The following is an 18,650-nucleotide window of genomic DNA, read 5'->3' on the forward strand; positions in this document are numbered from 1 at the left end:
TATATATAGTGTACAAATATATACTACTCTACATATCTAATATTTACATATTATATTTAAATACAGAAACAATGGCCGTGCGACTTTAATATAAATATAAAATTCAAAAATAAATAAAACAACAATATCTAAACTTTCAAACTGTCAGGTCAAAACGTTTCCATTGAAAACAAAATAACACGTCAAAAAACAATTCTATGGATCACACTAAGCATCTAATGACAGCGACGTCTGAGCCAGCGGATCATTTCATCAGGACAGGCCGAGGTAACGCTGCTCTGTGCCGGGCACAGTGAGCGCCGAGTGTCCGCAGAGGCGGAGCTTATCACCTCCGACACACGTCGCTGCCAAACTATAAATACATCAGATCTTCATACACAAACCACATGTTTGAATTCTAAATGACTCATTTCTCGCCTCTAATGATGTTAAAACTTTGTTCTGGGACACAGAAAAATATTTATTTCAGATTTATATTTCTATTATCTGCTGCTTTATTCCGCTGAAATGTATTCTGGGAAACATGGCCATCCCAAGTACGCTTAAGTCACCTCCAATGCATACTTGGTAAAAATGGGCGGATCAAGAACACTTCCGGGTTTGAGAACCGTCCTCACTACGGGAGTACGCAAGTACGCACAAGTATGGATATTGAAAAACGGCCTATGTCAGCTCTCCCACACCAAACCCCATAGAGAAAATCACTGATTTTAGCTCAGGGGGACACAGGAGCTGCTGGTCTACTGCTGCCTCCTGTGGTCAGTTTGTGTCACTGAGTTAAATCTGAAGAAAGGATTTCAAACACAGAACTGAAAAAATAACAATTTTGACCTTAAAGATGGAGGAAGCGGTGCATCAACAACTCCTGGTTCCTCGCAATCTAAAAACGATGATGGTGTGGGAGAGTGAATGGTTAACAAACTTTATTCTCCTGTTATAAAAGTCTATGTTATGTTACATTACATTTAGCAGATGCTTTTATCCAAAGTGACTTACAAGGGAATTGAGTATAACCAGCCAGGGGTGGAGTTGAACTTGCGACCATGTTGTCTTTTGCACACAGGATCTTAACCACTGAGCCACCCCACCCACGTGTATGTAACAGTGAGATGGTGTTTGTCATGTTGTATATGAAGCTTTAAGAACATGTTCACGTCTTTATCTCACTGTTAGACAGACTTTTCCAACAGGAAACTGAAGTTTGTAAACCACTCACTCTCCCACACCAAACCCCATAGAGAAAATCCGTGATTTTAACATCACACACAAGAGTTGTTGATCCACTGCTGCCTCCATCACTAAGTTACAATGTCTTATTTTGTCAATTCTGTTTTTGAAAACCTTCAATTTACCTCAGTGACACAAAGTGACCACAGGAGGCAGCAGTAGACCATCAGCTCCTGTGTCCCTGCAAGCTAAAATCACTATTTTTTTCTATGGGGTTTGGTGTCTGGGAGTGAGTGGTTCACAAACTTCAGTTTCCTGTTCTAACAGTGAGATAAAGACGTGGACATGTTCTTAAGATATCATAGACTTAAGCTGACAAAGAGGTGTTTGTTAAGAACCCAGTCAGCCACTATTTTAAAACATGAACCCTAACTTTAGTAATAAAAAAAAGTTAGTAAAACTAGTCAAACAGAACCACGACGTTACTTCACAAAGGTAAATTCAACAATAGTTGAACTTCTAAGTTGCAAAGTATTTGTGTTTTCCTTGTAAACAAAGATGAAATGATCGACCATCTTCTCTTTGTTGCTCTTTTAAATAAAAAATGCAGCGCTGTTCGCCGACGAGCTGCAGAAGCAGGAGCAGGAGCTGGAGCAGGCGCGACTCAACGAGGCCAGAAAGATCTCCGTGGTCAACGTCAACCCGACCAACATCAGGCCGCACAGCGACACGCCCGAGATCCGCAAATACAAGAAGCGCTTCAACTCTGAGATCCTGTGTGCAGCACTATGGGGTGAGACACGCTGTCCACATTCATGAGACCAGACGTGTGTGTACACAGAGGACGTGGAAACACGCGTGTGTGTGTGTGTGCGTGTGTGCAGGCGTGAACCTGCTGGTGGGGACAGAGAACGGTCTGATGCTGCTCGATCGAAGTGGTCAGGGAAAAGTTTACAACCTGATCAACCGACGGCGCTTCCAACAGATGGACGTCCTGGAGGGACTCAACGTCCTGGTCACCATCTCAGGTCAGTGCGTCTGCTCACGGCTGCTGTCAGAGAAACTCAACATGAAAGAACTTCTGAATTCTCATTGTTGGACCTAAGGAGTGTCGGCTGAAGCTAAAGCTAATTCACACCTTGCCTCTTCCTGTACAAAATGATAGTTTTTACAAAAACATTGTTCAATCTAAGACGTCTTAAGAACGTCAGGTCTTTATCTCAGTGTTAGACTTTTCCAACAGGAAACTGAAGTTTGTAAACCACTCACTCTCCCACACCAAACCCCATTGAGAAAATCAGTGATTTTAACATCACAGCACACAGGAGTTGTTGATCCACTGCTGCCTCCATCACTAAGTTCACATTTCTTATTTTGTATTATTCGGCATTAAAAATCCTACGCTCAGATTGACCTCAGTGACACAAAGTGACCACACAAGGCAGCAGAGGACCAGCAGATCCTGTGTTTCCACCAGCTAAAATCATCGAGTTTGGTGTGGGAGAGTGAGTGGTTTACAAACTTTGTCCAACAGTGAGATAAAGCAGTAAACGTTCAACCATGAATGCAAATACATGAGCAAAGACATTGCAGTTGTCGTGTTTGTGTTAATTTGTGTGGTTTTTTTTCACCTGAACCAGGGAAGAAGAACAAGCTGCGTGTTTATTACCTGTCGTGGCTCAGGAACAGGATCTTACACAACGACCCCGAGGTGGAGAAGAAACAGGGCTGGATCACAGTGGGAGAACTGGAGGGCTGTGTTCACTACAAAGTCGGTAAGAATTCTCATGAATATGACAACGTGAAAAAAAAATCTATTTTCATCTGAATTATCTGTTTTTTATAAGAAGTCCAGGGGGCACAGAGTCAGGAAAGTCATCTGTCTTTGCTCTGTTCTGTAGTGAAGTACGAGAGGATCAAGTTCCTGGTGATCGCTTTGAAGAACTCGGTGGAGATCTATGCCTGGGCACCCAAACCTTACCACAAGTTCATGGCCTTCAAGGTAAAATAATTATGTCATTATGGGGAAAAAACAAAGTTTATAAGTTCTTTAAAATGATTAATTGAGTTAGAAATGAAATAAAATGAAACTAAATAAACAGTCTGTGGGTCCACTATGTTTAATGTTAATTCTCTGTTCTGTTTGTGTCTGTCAGTCGTTCACAGAGCTGCAGCACCGGCCCCTGCTGGTCGACCTGACCGTGGAGGAAGGACAGAGGTTAAAGGTCATCTACGGCTCCAGTGTGGGCTTCCACGTCATCGATGTGGACTCTGGAAACCCCTACGACATCTACATACCCTCACATGTACGGTTTTTGCCCATTTTTCTTGTTTGTTTTTTTTTGTTTTTTTTAATAATCTAGTCAGTAATTTACTTCTAATCTGAATATAATCTGGTAAACAAATAACACCCAAAATATGCTTAGTCAATTCATTCATTAAAACATAATTATTTTATGCATGTTATTCAAATATATACACAGTATATAGAGTTTTTAATGCATTTGTTCGGGGACCACACACAAAGCTCCTGTGACCCATCTGTGGGCCCCCGACCCAGTGTTTGGGAACCACTGGTTTGATGAATGAGAGCGTGAAGATGAAGGTGAGTGAATGGGTGTTAGACATACTTTAAAAACCACTCACTCTCTCACACCAAACCCCATAGAGAAAATCAGTGATTTAAGCTGGCAGGGACACAGGAGCTGCTGGTCCTCTGCTGCCTCGTGTGGTCACTTTGTGTCACTGAGGTCAATCTGAATGAAGGATTTTAAAAGCCGAAGTGACAAAATAAGACATTTGAACTGAGTGATGGAGGCAGCAGTGGATCAACAACTCCTGTGTGCTGTGATGTTAAAATCACTGATTTTCTCTATGGGGTTTGGTGTGGGAGAGTGAGTGGTTCACAAACTTCAGTTTCCTGTTTCCTGAGTGAATGTGTGGGCGAGGGGTGTGACCGTCTACAGGGGCGTGACCGTCTCCTGTTCTGGTTCCAGTTAGACACAGATGTGGGGGGGGGGGGGGGGGTGTGTATGTGAAGGAGACGGTAACCATAGCAACCCAAGCAGACACGAGTCACATGTCTGTTTCCATGTGCTTTGAAGAGTGGGAGACTCTTGATTGTTGCAGCAGTTTCTTCTCTTTCGGGGGTTGGGAGGGGGAGGCGGGGTTTATGGGGGGGCGTCCATTTCGGCTCACGACAGCTCCTAACCACGCCCCCTGCCTCCACCCACCCCCGCCCCCCATCCCTCCTTCCCGTGTGTCACCCCCGGCAGATTCAGGGTCAGGTGACCCCGCACGCCATCGTGGTTCTGCCCAAGACGGACGGCATGGAGATGCTGCTGTGCTACGAGGACGAGGGCGTCTACGTCAACACCTACGGACGCATCACCAAAGACGTGGTGCTGCAGTGGGGCGAGATGCCCACCTCCGTCGGTACGTCAACCAATCAGCTCGCTTCCTTCCCTGACCTCTGACCTCTGTAGACGGTCACACCCCTTCTGCATTCAAATCAGCACTTTCCTCTCTTTTTTTTCACTTTCACACCTGTTCTCATGACTCTTTAAAGGGATACATCAAGTTTTACTGGAAGTTGAAGAGATAGTGATTGCGTGAGCGCCCCCCTGTGCATACACTGAGGTACTACATCAGTGGAAACATGGCTGCCAGCAGGAAAACTCTCTCACTCTGCCACACCAAAGTCCCGAGAAAAAATCAGTGATTTTAGCTGGCGGGGACACAGGAGCTGCTGGTGTGCTGCTGCCTCGTGTGGTCACTTTGTGTCACTGAGGTAAATCTGAACAAAGGATTTCAAATGCCAAATTGACAAAATAAGACATTTGAACTCAGTGATGGAGGCAGCAGTGGATCAACAACTCCTGTGTGTGTGATGTTAAAATCACTGATTTTTTCTATGGGCTTTGGTGTGGGAGAGTGAGTGTTGTTTTTCCTTGTGTCTCTTTCTCTGCCGGCAGCCGTGTGGTCACTGGCTGGCTGGTTCTCAGCAGCAGGGGGCGCTCTCAACACAATCAGCTCTGACTTGTGTGTCTACACCTCACACAACAACTGAACTTTTCCATTTAAGTCGACAGAACAACCCAAAAACTCTGTGTATCCCTTTAATGCCGAGTGTTCAAATATTCATGTTCTGCACGAGTCGACAATAGAGCATTATCTCCACACACTCCACAGTATATAGTGTGTGTGTGTTGGCGGAAATGCTCTTGTGTTCCGTGTGTGTGTGTGTGTGTGTGGTGTTCTTTCATCTTCGCCGGCTCGAGCTCAGGAACAGAAAATAACAACAACAAACTGCTGTTGAGCTGGAGTGAGGAGAGAAAGATGAAAGCTGCTTGACTGCGTCGGAATCTCTCTATAATGTATGAATCACTCACACGACGTGTGTGTGTGTGTGTGTGTGTGTGTGTCCGTGCTGGTCCTGAGACTCTGTGGACAACATCACGTCTGTTTGTGTTTTTATTGTCAAGAGTTTTCTCACAGCCAAGCCCGCCCCGGGCCCTCTGCCCCTCCCCCTCACCCCCTCACTCTGACGCCCCCTGACCCTCCAGACAAAAACAAAAAAACTGCACGGTGGCGTTTTTTATTTTGCGGACACTGAGCCGATCGTTGATCCTCACGCTCGTCAGCCTTTTATTTTCATCACACACAAAAAAACACAAGAAGAGAAGCAGAAACACACGCGTCAGCAGGTCAGCGCCACCTGGAGGCCCCTGCTGAAAACAGCTTTAAGATCTGGAAGTTCTCTCCTGCTCAGACATGCTTGTAAAGGGATAGTTCCGTTTTTTTAAAGTGTGATTGTATAGGGGTCAGGACACACAGTTAGAGTCGATTGGGTAATGAGCGCCCCCTAGCTACTTTGCTGAAGACTCACCTCGTAAAATCTACGTCAGTCTAAGTCTACGATGTCTTAAGAACATGTTCATGTCTTTATCTCACTGTGAGACAGACTTTTCCAACAGGAAACTGAAGTTTGCAAACCACTCACTCTCCCACACCAAACCCCATAGAGAAAATCAGTGATTTTAACATCACAGCACACAGGTATTCTGTTGTTGGTGTTGATCCACTTCTGCCTCCATCACTAAGTTCAAATGTCTTATTTTAACACTTCAGCATTTGAAGTCCTTTGTTCAGATTAACCTCAGTGACACAAAGTGACCACACGAGGCAGCAGTAGACTAGCAGCTCCTGTGTCCCCACAAGCTAAAATCACTGATTTTCTCTATGGGGTTTGGTGTGGGAGAGTGAGTGGTTTACAAATTTCAGTTTGCTGTGTGAAAAGTCTGTCTCTCAGTGAGATAAAGACATGATTGTGTTCTTAAGACGTCATAGACTTAAACTGACGTGGATCTTACTCGGTTTTCGAACAGGAAACAGGAAGTATTTTAGAGTTATTATAGCGACAAAGTTTTCATTTCTTACAACAGAGGAACGGGGAAGCAGACTCGTACCGCTCTCCGTGTGCCTGCGACCACATCTTTTCAAAAATCCAAGCGTCCTCTTCACGTAAAAAGATTATTTGATTTACTCAGAAACTGCTGCAATAATTTCCTCCCTGAGGTGAAGGAGGAGGAGGAGGAGAAGGAGGAGGAGGAGGAGGAGGAGCTGGTGGTGGTGGTGGTGGTGGTGGTGGTGTGAGTGGCTTGGGTGTGAGACAAGTCCTGAGTCTTTCTCCTGTAAAATACACCTTCTTTTCTGTGTGTGTGTGTGTGTGTGTGTGTGTGTGCAGCCTACATCCACTCCAACCAGATCATGGGCTGGGGAGAGAAGGCCATTGAGATCCGCTCCGTGGAGACGGGACACCTCGACGGAGTTTTCATGCACAAGCGAGCTCAGCGATTGAAGTTCCTGTCAGAGAGGAACGACAAGGTGACTCAGCGATTTTTCAACTGGTCGGAGAGTTGGTTTACTCCGCCATGTTGGCAGGAAACGATCAAAGTCCACTTAAAATCCAGACTGAATATATCTGATGCTTCTACTGCCCCCTGGTGCTTTTCATGAGTATGGACATTATTCCAGACCTGCTGCATTACGACATGTCTTCAACGTTCCAGTAAACTTTCCCTCATTTCTCTCCAGAGAATGCTGACACATCATAGTAAACGCAAATCTCTGGATGTAAACAGTGTGGTTTCCTGCCAAAATGGCGTCACCTTAGTTGTGTGACGTCAGTAACTAAACGCTCTTTAGAGTCTTTCTTTTCAACTTTATCCGTCAATTTTCCGAGGCTTGAGGCTGAGTATAGAGCTCTGGACGTCACATGACTCTGTTTGTTTACTCCACCATGTTGGCAGGAAAAGATCTAAAAGTTCACGGTCACTTGAAATCCGCAGAGGTCGAGTAAAAAACCCAACAGACTGGTGCTTTTCACGAGGATGGACATTATTCCAGACCTGCGGCATTACGACATATCTTCAACTTTACGATAAACGCTGACACATCACAATAAAAGCACGTCTCTGGACGTAAACAGTGTGGTTTCCTGCCAAAATGGCGTCACCTTAGTGGCGTGACGTCAGTAACTGAATGCTCTACAAAGTCTTTCTTTATGATTCCATCCCTCAACTTTACGATAAACTTTCCCCCTCGTTCTACCCCAGAGAACGCCAAGACATCGCAGTAAAAGCACGTAAAATAATAAGATATTTAAGTTCATTAGCTTTGAAGCTCAAGTTAGTGTCCAGATTCACTAAGGGAAACTTACCCTTATCATTAAGTTTCCCCCTTAACTGCTGACCGGGAAGTTGTGAATGTTTCATGTTCTTAAAAGTTAGCCAAAATAAAAGCTACTCCACTTGTTTGTTTCTGCTGAAAATAACATCTAAATATCAGCTGACGTGGGGAATGATTACATCTTTTTTCTTCCCCTGTTTTCGTAAACGTACGAAGTCTAACACACACACACACCTGTTGTTCTCTGCAGGTCTTCTTCGCCTCAGTTCGCTCCGGCGGCAGCAGCCAAGTCTTCTTCATGACCCTGAACAGAAGCTCTATGATGAACTGGTAACCTTTGACCTCCTCGTCTTTGCTGAGAACATCGCCCACCATCAGGAGAGAGGGAATTGTGTGTGTGTTTGTGTGTGTGTGTGTGTGAGACTATGTGTGTGTTGAGGATATACGACGAGCTGCTGGACCCCACACCTGTAGGGGGCGCCACAGCCTCACTCTCTCTCTCTCTCTCTGCGGACTGTTGGACCACGGTGACGTTTGTCCCTGAGGACGTTAAAGGACATGGACGCCGCGCCCGTGTCGCCTTTGACTTTCCCATTGGATTGAATGGAGGAGTTCTTTTGTGTAGCACATGAGTGATTTTCTCACAGGGTTTCCCGACGTCCTCTGCCACACGGTGTCGTCTTAGTGAGTACGAACTTTGGTATCTGTTAACGTAGCATAAGTGACGTCGACATCAACGCAACGCGGCGGACGTGAAGTCCACACAATGTCCACGCTGAGGTGTTTTCCTGTCTGGCCTTGTGTGTGTGGACACACTAGCTTCATCTTTTCCACCGCAACGAGACGCGACAGCGAGCCAAGTTCACAATCGTCCGAAGCCGTTTTTTTTCGTTATTGTGTGTTCCAGTGGTGCAGGGAGGTCGTAACATCCCAGAATCTTTAAATTTGAACCTTTATTTAAAACAGGCTACATCCACACTAATGATAGTGAGTTCCAACGATGAGTGTTTTCAGTATAATTAAAGTTACGTTTTCAGATTTTTCAGCTTCTTACATGTGAATACTTTCTGATTTCTTTGCTTCATTTAAACAAAGAAATCATTCAAACGTTTGTGACATTGGAAGTGTCATCATTTCCAGGTTTGACAAACACTGATCAATATTTTCCGACTTTTTTAAGGGAGCAAACGATGAATGAAGAAAATAATCAACAATGAAAGTAATTGTGTACGTTCTTCAGAAGGGAAACTGAAAGTTTTGTGTTTTGTCGTCACATCGTAGTCGTTGAGAAACGATGTGATGTGATAATTGTGTTATTGTTACCTTTAAGTTTTCAAACACAACCAGAGCCAGCAGCATTTTATATTTCTGGGTATTTTTTTGTCTCCGGAGCAGAATTTAGTGTGAACGTAGAGAAACCTGTGACATCAAACAGCTGTGATGCCGCTCCCGGTTGCGACTTCCAAGGGCAACTGGAACACGCTATGACTTTTGTAGCAAAAAAAATAGAAAGACAAGTACATAAATAAATAAATAAAGTGACATCCGAGGCGTCAGAAATCTGTGGTTAATGTGTTTTCCGTTACCCGAAAAACAGCGGTTTCCTGGCGTGTTTTTCAGATTGTAGATATTGTTATTATCGCTGCGAGAGACACACAATCACAAAATCACACATCACATCAAATCGCACACCAGGAGTAGACGGTCGATTTGAAAAAAAATGTGGACGTAGTCTTCTGGTTTCTGTAGTGTGGAAGGAACTATTTACTTTGACTGGCCACCAGGGGGCGACACCTTGTATTGTCCGATAGCAACCTGATTGCAGAGTGACGTCTCATTGTCGACATTGATGCTGGTTAAATCACTAAATCTGGAGGCTTGACCTGAGCGGCCGGTCACCAACACTTTTTTGATGAATTCTATTTGTAGTCGGAACTCGGAATTTCCAACTTGGAAACTTGGAGCAACTTTACCAAAACTTCACCACCGTAGAAACACTGCTACTTTTACCGCAAGTAGCACCTTTGTGGTTTTTGTTTCTCAGTGAATCAGTCACAAATTTGCAAATCTGCGCAAAAAAATACCACATTGAGCGTTTTTTGTCGGCTGGTATTATCGGTAACAGCTAGCCCGACATACTTCTGTGACTTCTTGTCTTGAACATGAGGTTGACATCACTCCTGAACACCTGAATAAGAAAACACCTACTGCTGCCACCTTGTCGAAATAGATGCAATACATGTTAGGAAATACACTTTTTTTTGTCTTTGTAATATCATATTTCTGACGTTTTACGTGATTGACAGCTGGTGTTGTCCAATAGGAGCCCGGTTCCAGGTGACGTCTGTGAATTTTTGGGGGTTTTGTTTTGCGACCAGAAGACAACGTCCATTTCTTACATACAGTCTATGTTTTTAGCTTCACTGCCTCCTGTTTGTTTTCTGCACATTTTTACTGTTCACCGCACTCGTGTAAATACTCACGTAAATGTTAACGTAAGGACAAAAAGTCTCAGAACATGAGAAGGAAGGTTTTTGTACGAATGAAGACGTTCTCTGTAGTTCATCACGTTCTGTTGAAGTGAACACTGGCAGGTCCTGGGATGGTGAGAGATAAACTTTTTGGAACTTCTCTTCACATCTGGACTTTAATCTGGTACACTGGATCACGTCACATTTTTCCATTCCACTTTTCTATATTGTCCTTCTCCGTTTGCTCATTTCTTTTTGAACAAGTGTAAGCGACGCGGTGGCGTCTAGTGCGGCTGAAGCCTTTTACATGTGCGGGATGTTATTTGACACCCTGTGAATAAAGGTGAGGAGGGGGCGGGGTCAATTTGAGAGGTCATAGACGACAAATTAAGATATAAATATATGTAAAGAGAGAGAGATACTGTAAGAATTTTCTTTCTGATGATATCTTACCGACCATTTAGAGGCAGACGGGGAAAAAAATTATGTTCACTTATTATTATTATTATTATTATTATTATTATTATTATTATTAATAAAGCTTAGTTGTCTTTCTACAGAATAGAGAACATAGCTATAAGAATTTCTTAAAAAAAAAGAATACAATGTTTTTATTGTGGTATTATTTGTATTTGTATTTCAATTTTTGTACGTATAAAGACTGTGAACGTGTATGCGTGAGTGTGTGTGTGCGTGAGTGTGTAGGCGAGCAGGTGTGTGTGTGGCATGCATGTGTGTGTATGTTTTCACCTCGTCTGAATCACCTGAATCAGTCAGAAGACGACCTCAAGTCTGGTGACACACATCTGTGATGTTGGAAATTGTACAATAAATGTCCTCTCCTTGTACAGCAGCAGCACGGCCTCCACTCTTTTCTTCACCTCCATCAGTTTGTCAACATAATTTTATTTTGCTTTTCGTCGTCCACCACATATTTATGAGCAGAGAGAGAAGATATTCATATTTAAATGGACAATTTAATCACTGAAACATGGAAACACAAAGCGAAAGTGAAGCGTTCCTGTCTTTTTCTCACTGTTACACAGACTTTTTTTTAACAGGAAACTGAAGTTTATAAACCACTCCCTCTCCCACACCAAACCCTATAGAGAAAATCAGTGTTTTTAGCTTGCAGGCACACTGCTGCCTTGGTTTACTGCTGCCTCGTGTGGTCAGTTTGTGTCACTGAGGTAAATCTGGATAAAAAAGGATTTCAAACACAGAATTGACAAAATAAGACATTAGAACTTAGTGATGGCAGCAGAGGATCAACAACTCCTGTGTGCTATGATGTTAAAATCACTGATTTTTACAGGAGTTGTTGATCAGGACAGCATAGAGAAAATCACCAATTTTTTCTATGGGGTTTGGTGTGGGAGAGTGAACGGTTTACAAACTTCAGTTTCCTGTTGGAAAAGTCTGTCTTAACAGTAAGATAAAGACGTGAACGTGTTCTTAAGATGTTGTAGACTTAAAATAACGCATATTTTATTGGCTAAGTCTGTTGTGCCCATGGAAATAACAATAAAAATGTTCCTTTTATGTGTATTTATATTTTTTTAATAAATACAAAGTGTATATATGAATGGGGAGCTACACCTGTTCCTTTACTCCTTTTATTTCTCCACGTTGCGGAAATGTGACGCTGCAGAGTTGCCAGGTTCGCCTCAGGCATGGCATCCCTTTCTGTTCGGCTGCCATAACGGAACTCCGCCCCCCGCCCCCTCCCTCCCCCCGTGTCTTTTTTTTCCGACGGATGCTGCGGCAGTGAAGTTCACCGCGCGTGCGCATTCTCGCTCCTCTTTTTCTTGGAAGGTAAGTGTGGCATGGCGCGTGGTGCTTCCCTTTCGGGGACAAACGGATGAATTAGCGGGCTTTTAGGCGAACTCACGGTGGGTTCGGAGGTGCTTGGGTGACCGGGGGAGCTGTTGGGTGGAGCCCGCGGGGTAGGGGTGGTGTGTTTGCCGGGTGGATGTAGTCGGCGGCGGGGCACGGGCAGGGTGTGGGTACTAGGCTGAGTCTGCGGCGCGGTCTGTGGAAGTCGCTTGTCATTCTCCGCGCTAGCAGACATTGTTTTTTTTTTTGTCAGTGGGAACTAACTAACTTCCCCCCGCGCCTCTTAAATTCCCTCCCGGTGCTCCAATTTAATACACCGTACAAACTAACGGGTAAATAACGGTACTTGGAGACGGTGCCGAGGCCCCGCAGCGGCTATCTTTAGATATAATTTTGGACGGAGCTGAATGGACGCCGCTAGCACGGTTAGCTTGCTAAGATAACGGTCTCGTGTTCGCAGCTCATAAAGCGGCAGCTCGCCGTTAGCGGCTTTTTTATGTCCCGTTCAACATAGGTTTAGTGCTGTCTTACTTTAACTTGAGCAGTTTTAAATCACAAAATCCACCCTAAAGTCAACTTATCGAGACCATAATTAGCACCATGTACCGTTATCTGGCGCTGTTGCACTTAACAAAACTACAGGCCGGCTAACTTATTACTGCTAACGCCGTTAAAAGCGACCATTTTCGTCTACAAAATACAAAAACAATTAAATGTTACAAATAAATAATTAAATGTACTTGTGTCCGTTAATTAATTAAACCGGTTTGTTTGACAGACTCGTAACCGTGCCGCCTCGTACTAAACCGGGTTAAGTGTCCGTGTAAGCATACATACAAGTAGTTTTCGGTGTTTTAAACGTATAATTTACTAGGCTAAAAGTTATCCAGCGGGACAAAATAGTAAAAATGACAACTAATTCAGTCGAAATCTTGCGATATCACAACGGAGGCAGCGCAGAGTGGGGGCCCTGTAAGGGCTGCAGATGCTCCGCTCTGAGTGAAAATTAATTATCGGCTCAAATGTAACCAAAAGTATTTACATTGAAATGATACTTATGTTCATTATAACCCCCACAGAAAAATGCGTGTTTGCGAAACTGATGTTTTCTTACAATATGAAGCAGGATTATTAAATTTTAGTCATAGTTATTAAGTGAAATGTATATTTGAATCTGTAAAGCTGAAATTGGTTGATAATGTAATTAAGTTATTTAAAAATTAATCATCATTGTGCAATATGAAATAATTAAACCAATAGTTAAAAGAAATGTTTGTTTTAGAAAACTACATGAAACTTCAATAAAACAAATTTTAGATAAATGTACACTTCCAATATGTGAAAATGGTAAATAATTTGTCAGGTGTGTGTGAGGACGTAATCTCTATACCAGTGTATTAAATGTAAAATGCGATATGTAATTTTACCCATTATATTATGTATTTTATAAGAAACAGAATAAAACAAAAAGGATAGCCATCTTGAATCCACTTCGTATTTACCTCGTCCGTGACACAAATCACCCGTTTATGCTTACTGAAATGGGGCACCAAGTTTTTTTTTTTTGTATATATTCCTTGTTTATTTACAGGATTATTTGTGTATTTTAACATGTGTGTCCTCTGCAGCACCCCTGACGCAGCACACCATGGCAGATGATGACATCGACTTCCAGACCGTGGAGTCTGGCGCCTCCTCCACTTACCCCATGCAGTGCTCTGCTCTGCGCAAGAACGGACACGTGGTGCTGAAGGGACGCCCTTGCAAAATCGTGGAGATGTCAACCTCCAAGACCGGCAAGCATGGACATGCTAAGGTAACAATGATGAAATGTACGGCAACTTAAGTCTACAATGTCTTCATTAGATGTTTATGTCTCTATGTCACTGTTAGACAGACTTTTCCAAGAGGAAACTTTGGTGTGGGAAAGTGAGTTTTACAAACCCAAGTCCATAGAGGAAAATCAGTGATTTTAGCTCATGGGGACACAGGAGCTGCTTGTCCTCTGCTGCCTCGTGTGGTCACTTTGTCACTGAGATAAATGTGAACAAAGGATTTTCACTGCTGAAGTGACAAAATAAGACATTGTAACGTAGTGATGGAGGCAGCATTGGATCAACAACTGTGCTGTGATGTTAAAATCACTGATTTTCTCTATGGGTTTTGGTGTGGGAGAGTGAGTGGTTTACAAACTTCAGTTTCCTGTTGGAAAACACCGTCATGCAGTGAGTATATTGTGTTATTGTACTTGGCTACAAGTGAAGCTCAGCTTCTGCTCCAAAGATCTTTCAGAGTAGCCTGAGCCACTTGGTTTAATGTGTTTGCAGTACAACTGCTCAGGAGTCTTTATCTTCTAACACTCTGAGTGCTCCCACATGGACTTTGACCTCCTGTGTGGCTTGATCTCAGGAAGAATAAAAGAGTCTGTCAAACGTCTATAAAAAAAAATCTGTACATTTCAAATGAATTGTTATGTAGTGATTTTTACAGAGCACCCTGTTGCCACACACACTGTTCTCCTCCCTTCTCCAGGTTTTCTTCAGCACTTTAACGCAAAGCCACCTTTGTCCTGCAGGTTAACATGGTTGGTATCGATATCTTCACCAACAAGAAATATGAAGACATGTGCCCCTCCACCCACAACATGGATGTTCCAGCCATCAAAAGATTAGACTACCAGGTATGCTGCAGGTCGTCCTGAAAACGTCTCTCACACACGTGTCACACTGTGAGTAATTAGATAGGACATGTGACCTCAGTCCAGCTGCTGCCACTGACATTTAGGGAACAGCAGAAATTAAATGTAGTGTATCATAAAAGTTCAGTGTCAAAGTACTTAAAACAATTATCAATATCAGATGATATAACCTGTAGATGGTCATAAACTGAATAAGTTGATTCAAATCTGAAGCGCCCCGTCATTAATGTCGGATTATTCAAGGGCCTCAACGGGAACAAACGCCAGCAATGGCTTTAACACGGTTAACTCTCTGTAAATTAACCACTGTTTTACAGTCGAAGTAACACTTAACACGTATACTGTACACAAGAGGTGGAGACGGGCGAAGCCTTTTGACGCTGTGTACGTAGCAGGTGTATCTTAAGATGATGGGGGGGGGAACAACACAGCAATACCACCAGAAATTGTGGGGGCAGTGTTGAGTCAACCCTACAGTTACAGAGATTGACTGCTGAGCGCTCGGCTTCACTCACTGTGTGCTGTGGTTTGATTTGAGGAGTTGAATCAAGTTGTCAAGTCTCGGCAGACCTTTGTCATCACCCTCCGGTCTTTACATCCCAGCGCCACAGGCTGAATCACATGAAGTCTGAGCTCGATACGTTTGATTTAATCATAGTTCTTACTGCTGATCCACAGCAGGGCTATGACTGACTGCATCGACTGAGCGTCCCTTACAACTTTGGTTAAAATCTATAAACTAGCTTCACTTTTCGTTCAGGGGAAACTTGGACTTTTTAAGAAAACCATAGTGATTTGGGAAAACCTCCAATATTGATGGAAAACATTGATGTTGTCGTCAGTATTTGGAGTAATTTAGACCTGCAGGAAATTAAAGTCACTGTGGTGCTGTGTACAAAGTCTGCACTTCACTTCAGCTGTGTCTGTCACCGACACATTACTGGAAGTGTTTTTTTTTTTTGGAAAAACCAGCAAGTGACTTAGTCCGTTTATGAAGCTTTATCTGCTGTGAATAAAGTGACCGTTCACTCTTTAGTCTGGCTCCCATTCAAAAATAAATGTAGGATTTTTCTTAAAAATACAAAGGGTTTCAATGATTACTTATTGCGTCTTGTTTCCTCAGCTGATCAACATCGATAACAGCTACATGTCTTTGTTGGCGGACAACGGCGATGTCAGAGAGGACCTGCGTGTCCCTGAAAACGACATTGGTAAAGAAATCGAAGCCAAGTTCGGTGCCGGTGAGGAGTTCACGGTAAGTGTTGTGACGTTCTTGACATTTGAACAGGTGTGTGGTTGGTGTCTGGAATTGTGGTCGACTGTAAATTTAGTAAAACCACTCACTCTCCCAGACCAAACCCCATAGAGAAAATAAGTGATTTTAACGTCACAGGACACAGGAGTTGTTGATCCACTGCTGCCTCCATCACTAGTTCAAATGTCACTTTTGTCACTTCGGCCTTGAATGTATCTCACTCACATTTACCTCAGTGACACAAAGTGACCACACGAGGCAGCAGTAGACCAGCAGCTCCTGTGTCCCCCACAAGCTAAAATCACTATGGGGTTTGGTGTGGGAGAGGGAGTGGTTTTACAAACTTGGAAAAGTCTTTCCAACAGTGAGATAAAAACAAACATGTTAAAGATATCATAGACTTAACTGACAGATTTTATTATTTTAAGAAGCTTAGATCTTAATTAAACCCACAATGCTTGATGTTTGACGTCTGACTCTCTGCAGGTCACCGTGCTCTCTGCCATGGGCGAGGAGTGCGCTGTCGCCACCAAGGTTCTGCCCAAATAAAGTCGACAGACGTTGCTGCCCCGGGCAACACACCCCACCCACAACCCAGTCTCTTGCATTCTCATTGGTTCCTGTCACCAAAGCGTTGGCCAACGTCAATCATTGTGTTGTAATTTCTCTTTCTCTCTCTCTCTAACAACAATAATAATAATAATGATCATTGAAGTTGTTTTTTTGTTTCTTCTTCCCGCTGCAGTTAGGACTGCGCTGTCCTTCTGCCTCATCACTCAAGTTTCTGTTGACAACAGTCGACTTTATATAAAAAAAACTTGGAACAAAAAGTTTCTCATCAGTCGCTCATTCCTGCTCATTCACGTCCTTTTGCCTTCAAAGTGTCACATTCCTGAATGTTGGAATAACAACGGGAGTCGATGGCTTTTGTATGATTATTTTTTTATATTCTTTAGATTGAAAATAGCAGGTCTAAAAACCTTTTAGAGGGAGGGGCTTTGGGGGGGGGGGGGGCGGGCGGGCGTCGACCCTGTAGATAGTTAAGCCTGGTTTTAGATCGTCCCACTGGCAGCCATTTTGCTTCCCCAGCCTTCGCTCTAGTTCTTTGGCGATGGCGAGAGTTTACAAGCACTTGAGGTTCAAACCCCGATCATGTCCCACCACACACCCCAGTCTGAACAGGAACAAGCTTCATTTTCTTTGTCCCTCCCCTTCAGTCTTTGCTCTGTAGAAAGTTTGAGGTTTGGCCCCAACCTTTGACCTCCTCCTCACCTCCCCCAACTACTTAAAGAAAGTTGTATTTAGTAGTGAGTCATGAGTGTGAGGTGACGTGGGCGGTGTGCAGTGAGGGCTTGTTGAGGGACTCTATCGGGTTCAGGGAGAGGGTGGTTATAAAACAAAGAGTTGCAAAGTATTTTTCTTTCTTTGGTTTTCTGTTTTTGTTTACTCGTGGCCTTTGTCACCTGACTGGAGATGACAAAATAAAAATGATTAAACAAAATGGAGAAAAAAAACCCTGCAAATTCACGTCTGTCTGCTTTTGTTTCTAAAGTTAAATAAATTTACAGAGAACGCGTGAAAACAGAACAAAAATCCTAACACTCATGTTTAATGGCTTCTTTGGTCTGTGAAACAGACCTTTGCATTTTTACTTGAACCGTTCAATCTATGTGGAACCTAAAACTGATAATGGATATATTGGGGTGTCTGATCTTGCACATGTGGACCAAATACACTTCAAATCCAACTCTTTTTGACTGAGATATGATGGGTAATTTTTTCCACTTTTGATATACATTAAAATTAACAGGATTTCTTGAAATGTGGTATGCTTCTGTGACGTCATCAGTCACCACAATTGGACGATTATACATTGGGAGATCACCGACATGTCGAAACTGTTGACAGGAAGTTGCTATTGAACGGGACAAACGTTACTGATGAAAAGATTATTAATTATATTGTCTCACTACAGGATTATGTTGGGGCAACTTGGTTCATGAGTGGAAAGACAAATCTTTAAAGAACAAAAGTTTGGGTTAGAAGAAGGAAAACTTTAGGAAAATTAAAACCAGGAAAAATCACCCTCCAAATCCAGGAAAACTGAAAAGGAATGATCTTACCTTAGAAAAAAAAAAAAAAAAAAACGTCTCTAAACTGAGATTATTTTGTTGGAAAAATAGAACCAAATTATATACAGTATTTTCTGTTGTAATCACAATTAGTTTTTTTTATGTTTAAAACGTGATTATCAAAAATGACTTAATCATTTTTAGTAGGAATAAACACTGGAAACTGGAATCAAATGGACACTGTGTAGCAGTGACACACACAACAAAGTTTCATGTTTTCATTCAGCCTCTGTCTGCTTTTATATGGCTCATCGTTTTTATCTTCTGTGCTGTGGTGACAAAAGAGTGGGTGTGTGTGTGAATGATTAAACAGACTCAGCAGGTGTGTGTCCCACTTATGGCTGACCTTTGGACTCAAACACATACACACACTGAACTGATACACATTCATGCATCATCAT

General features: G+C 42.9%; 2 protein-coding genes across 14 annotated transcripts in view; both read left to right on the plus strand.

The window, feature by feature from the left end:
* Window positions 1-11,181, plus strand: part of tnikb (TRAF2 and NCK interacting kinase b) — a 42,194-nt gene extending 31,013 nt beyond the window's left edge. For all 13 annotated transcript variants that reach the window (XM_058623014.1, XM_058623022.1, XM_058623038.1 and 10 more), the window contains 8 exons: window positions 1,778-1,960; window positions 2,052-2,195; window positions 2,808-2,942; window positions 3,069-3,169; window positions 3,324-3,473; window positions 4,443-4,602; window positions 6,914-7,053; window positions 8,108-11,181. In XM_058623014.1, the coding sequence (XP_058478997.1) occupies window positions 1,778-1,960; window positions 2,052-2,195; window positions 2,808-2,942; window positions 3,069-3,169; window positions 3,324-3,473; window positions 4,443-4,602; window positions 6,914-7,053; window positions 8,108-8,191 (1,097 nt within the window). In that variant the 3' untranslated portion in view covers window positions 8,192-11,181. The remainder of the gene's footprint in view (window positions 1-1,777; window positions 1,961-2,051; window positions 2,196-2,807; window positions 2,943-3,068; window positions 3,170-3,323; window positions 3,474-4,442; window positions 4,603-6,913; window positions 7,054-8,107) is intronic.
* Window positions 11,182-12,050: 869 nt separating this feature from the next.
* On the plus strand, window positions 12,051-17,640 carry LOC131469776 (eukaryotic translation initiation factor 5A-1-like). Its single transcript, XM_058645100.1, has 5 exons — window positions 12,051-12,143; window positions 13,793-13,980; window positions 14,740-14,844; window positions 15,986-16,117; window positions 16,604-17,640. The coding sequence occupies exons 2-5, from the start codon at window positions 13,813-13,815 to the stop codon at window positions 16,664-16,666; spliced, it is 468 nt and encodes a 155-aa protein (XP_058501083.1). The 5' UTR covers window positions 12,051-12,143; window positions 13,793-13,812; the 3' UTR covers window positions 16,667-17,640.
* Window positions 17,641-18,650: the final 1,010 nt, after the last annotated feature.

The sequence above is a fragment of the Solea solea genome, chromosome 1 (genome assembly GCF_958295425.1).
Source record: "Solea solea chromosome 1, fSolSol10.1, whole genome shotgun sequence".
In the NCBI taxonomy this organism is placed as follows: domain Eukaryota; kingdom Metazoa; phylum Chordata; class Actinopteri; order Pleuronectiformes; family Soleidae; genus Solea; species Solea solea.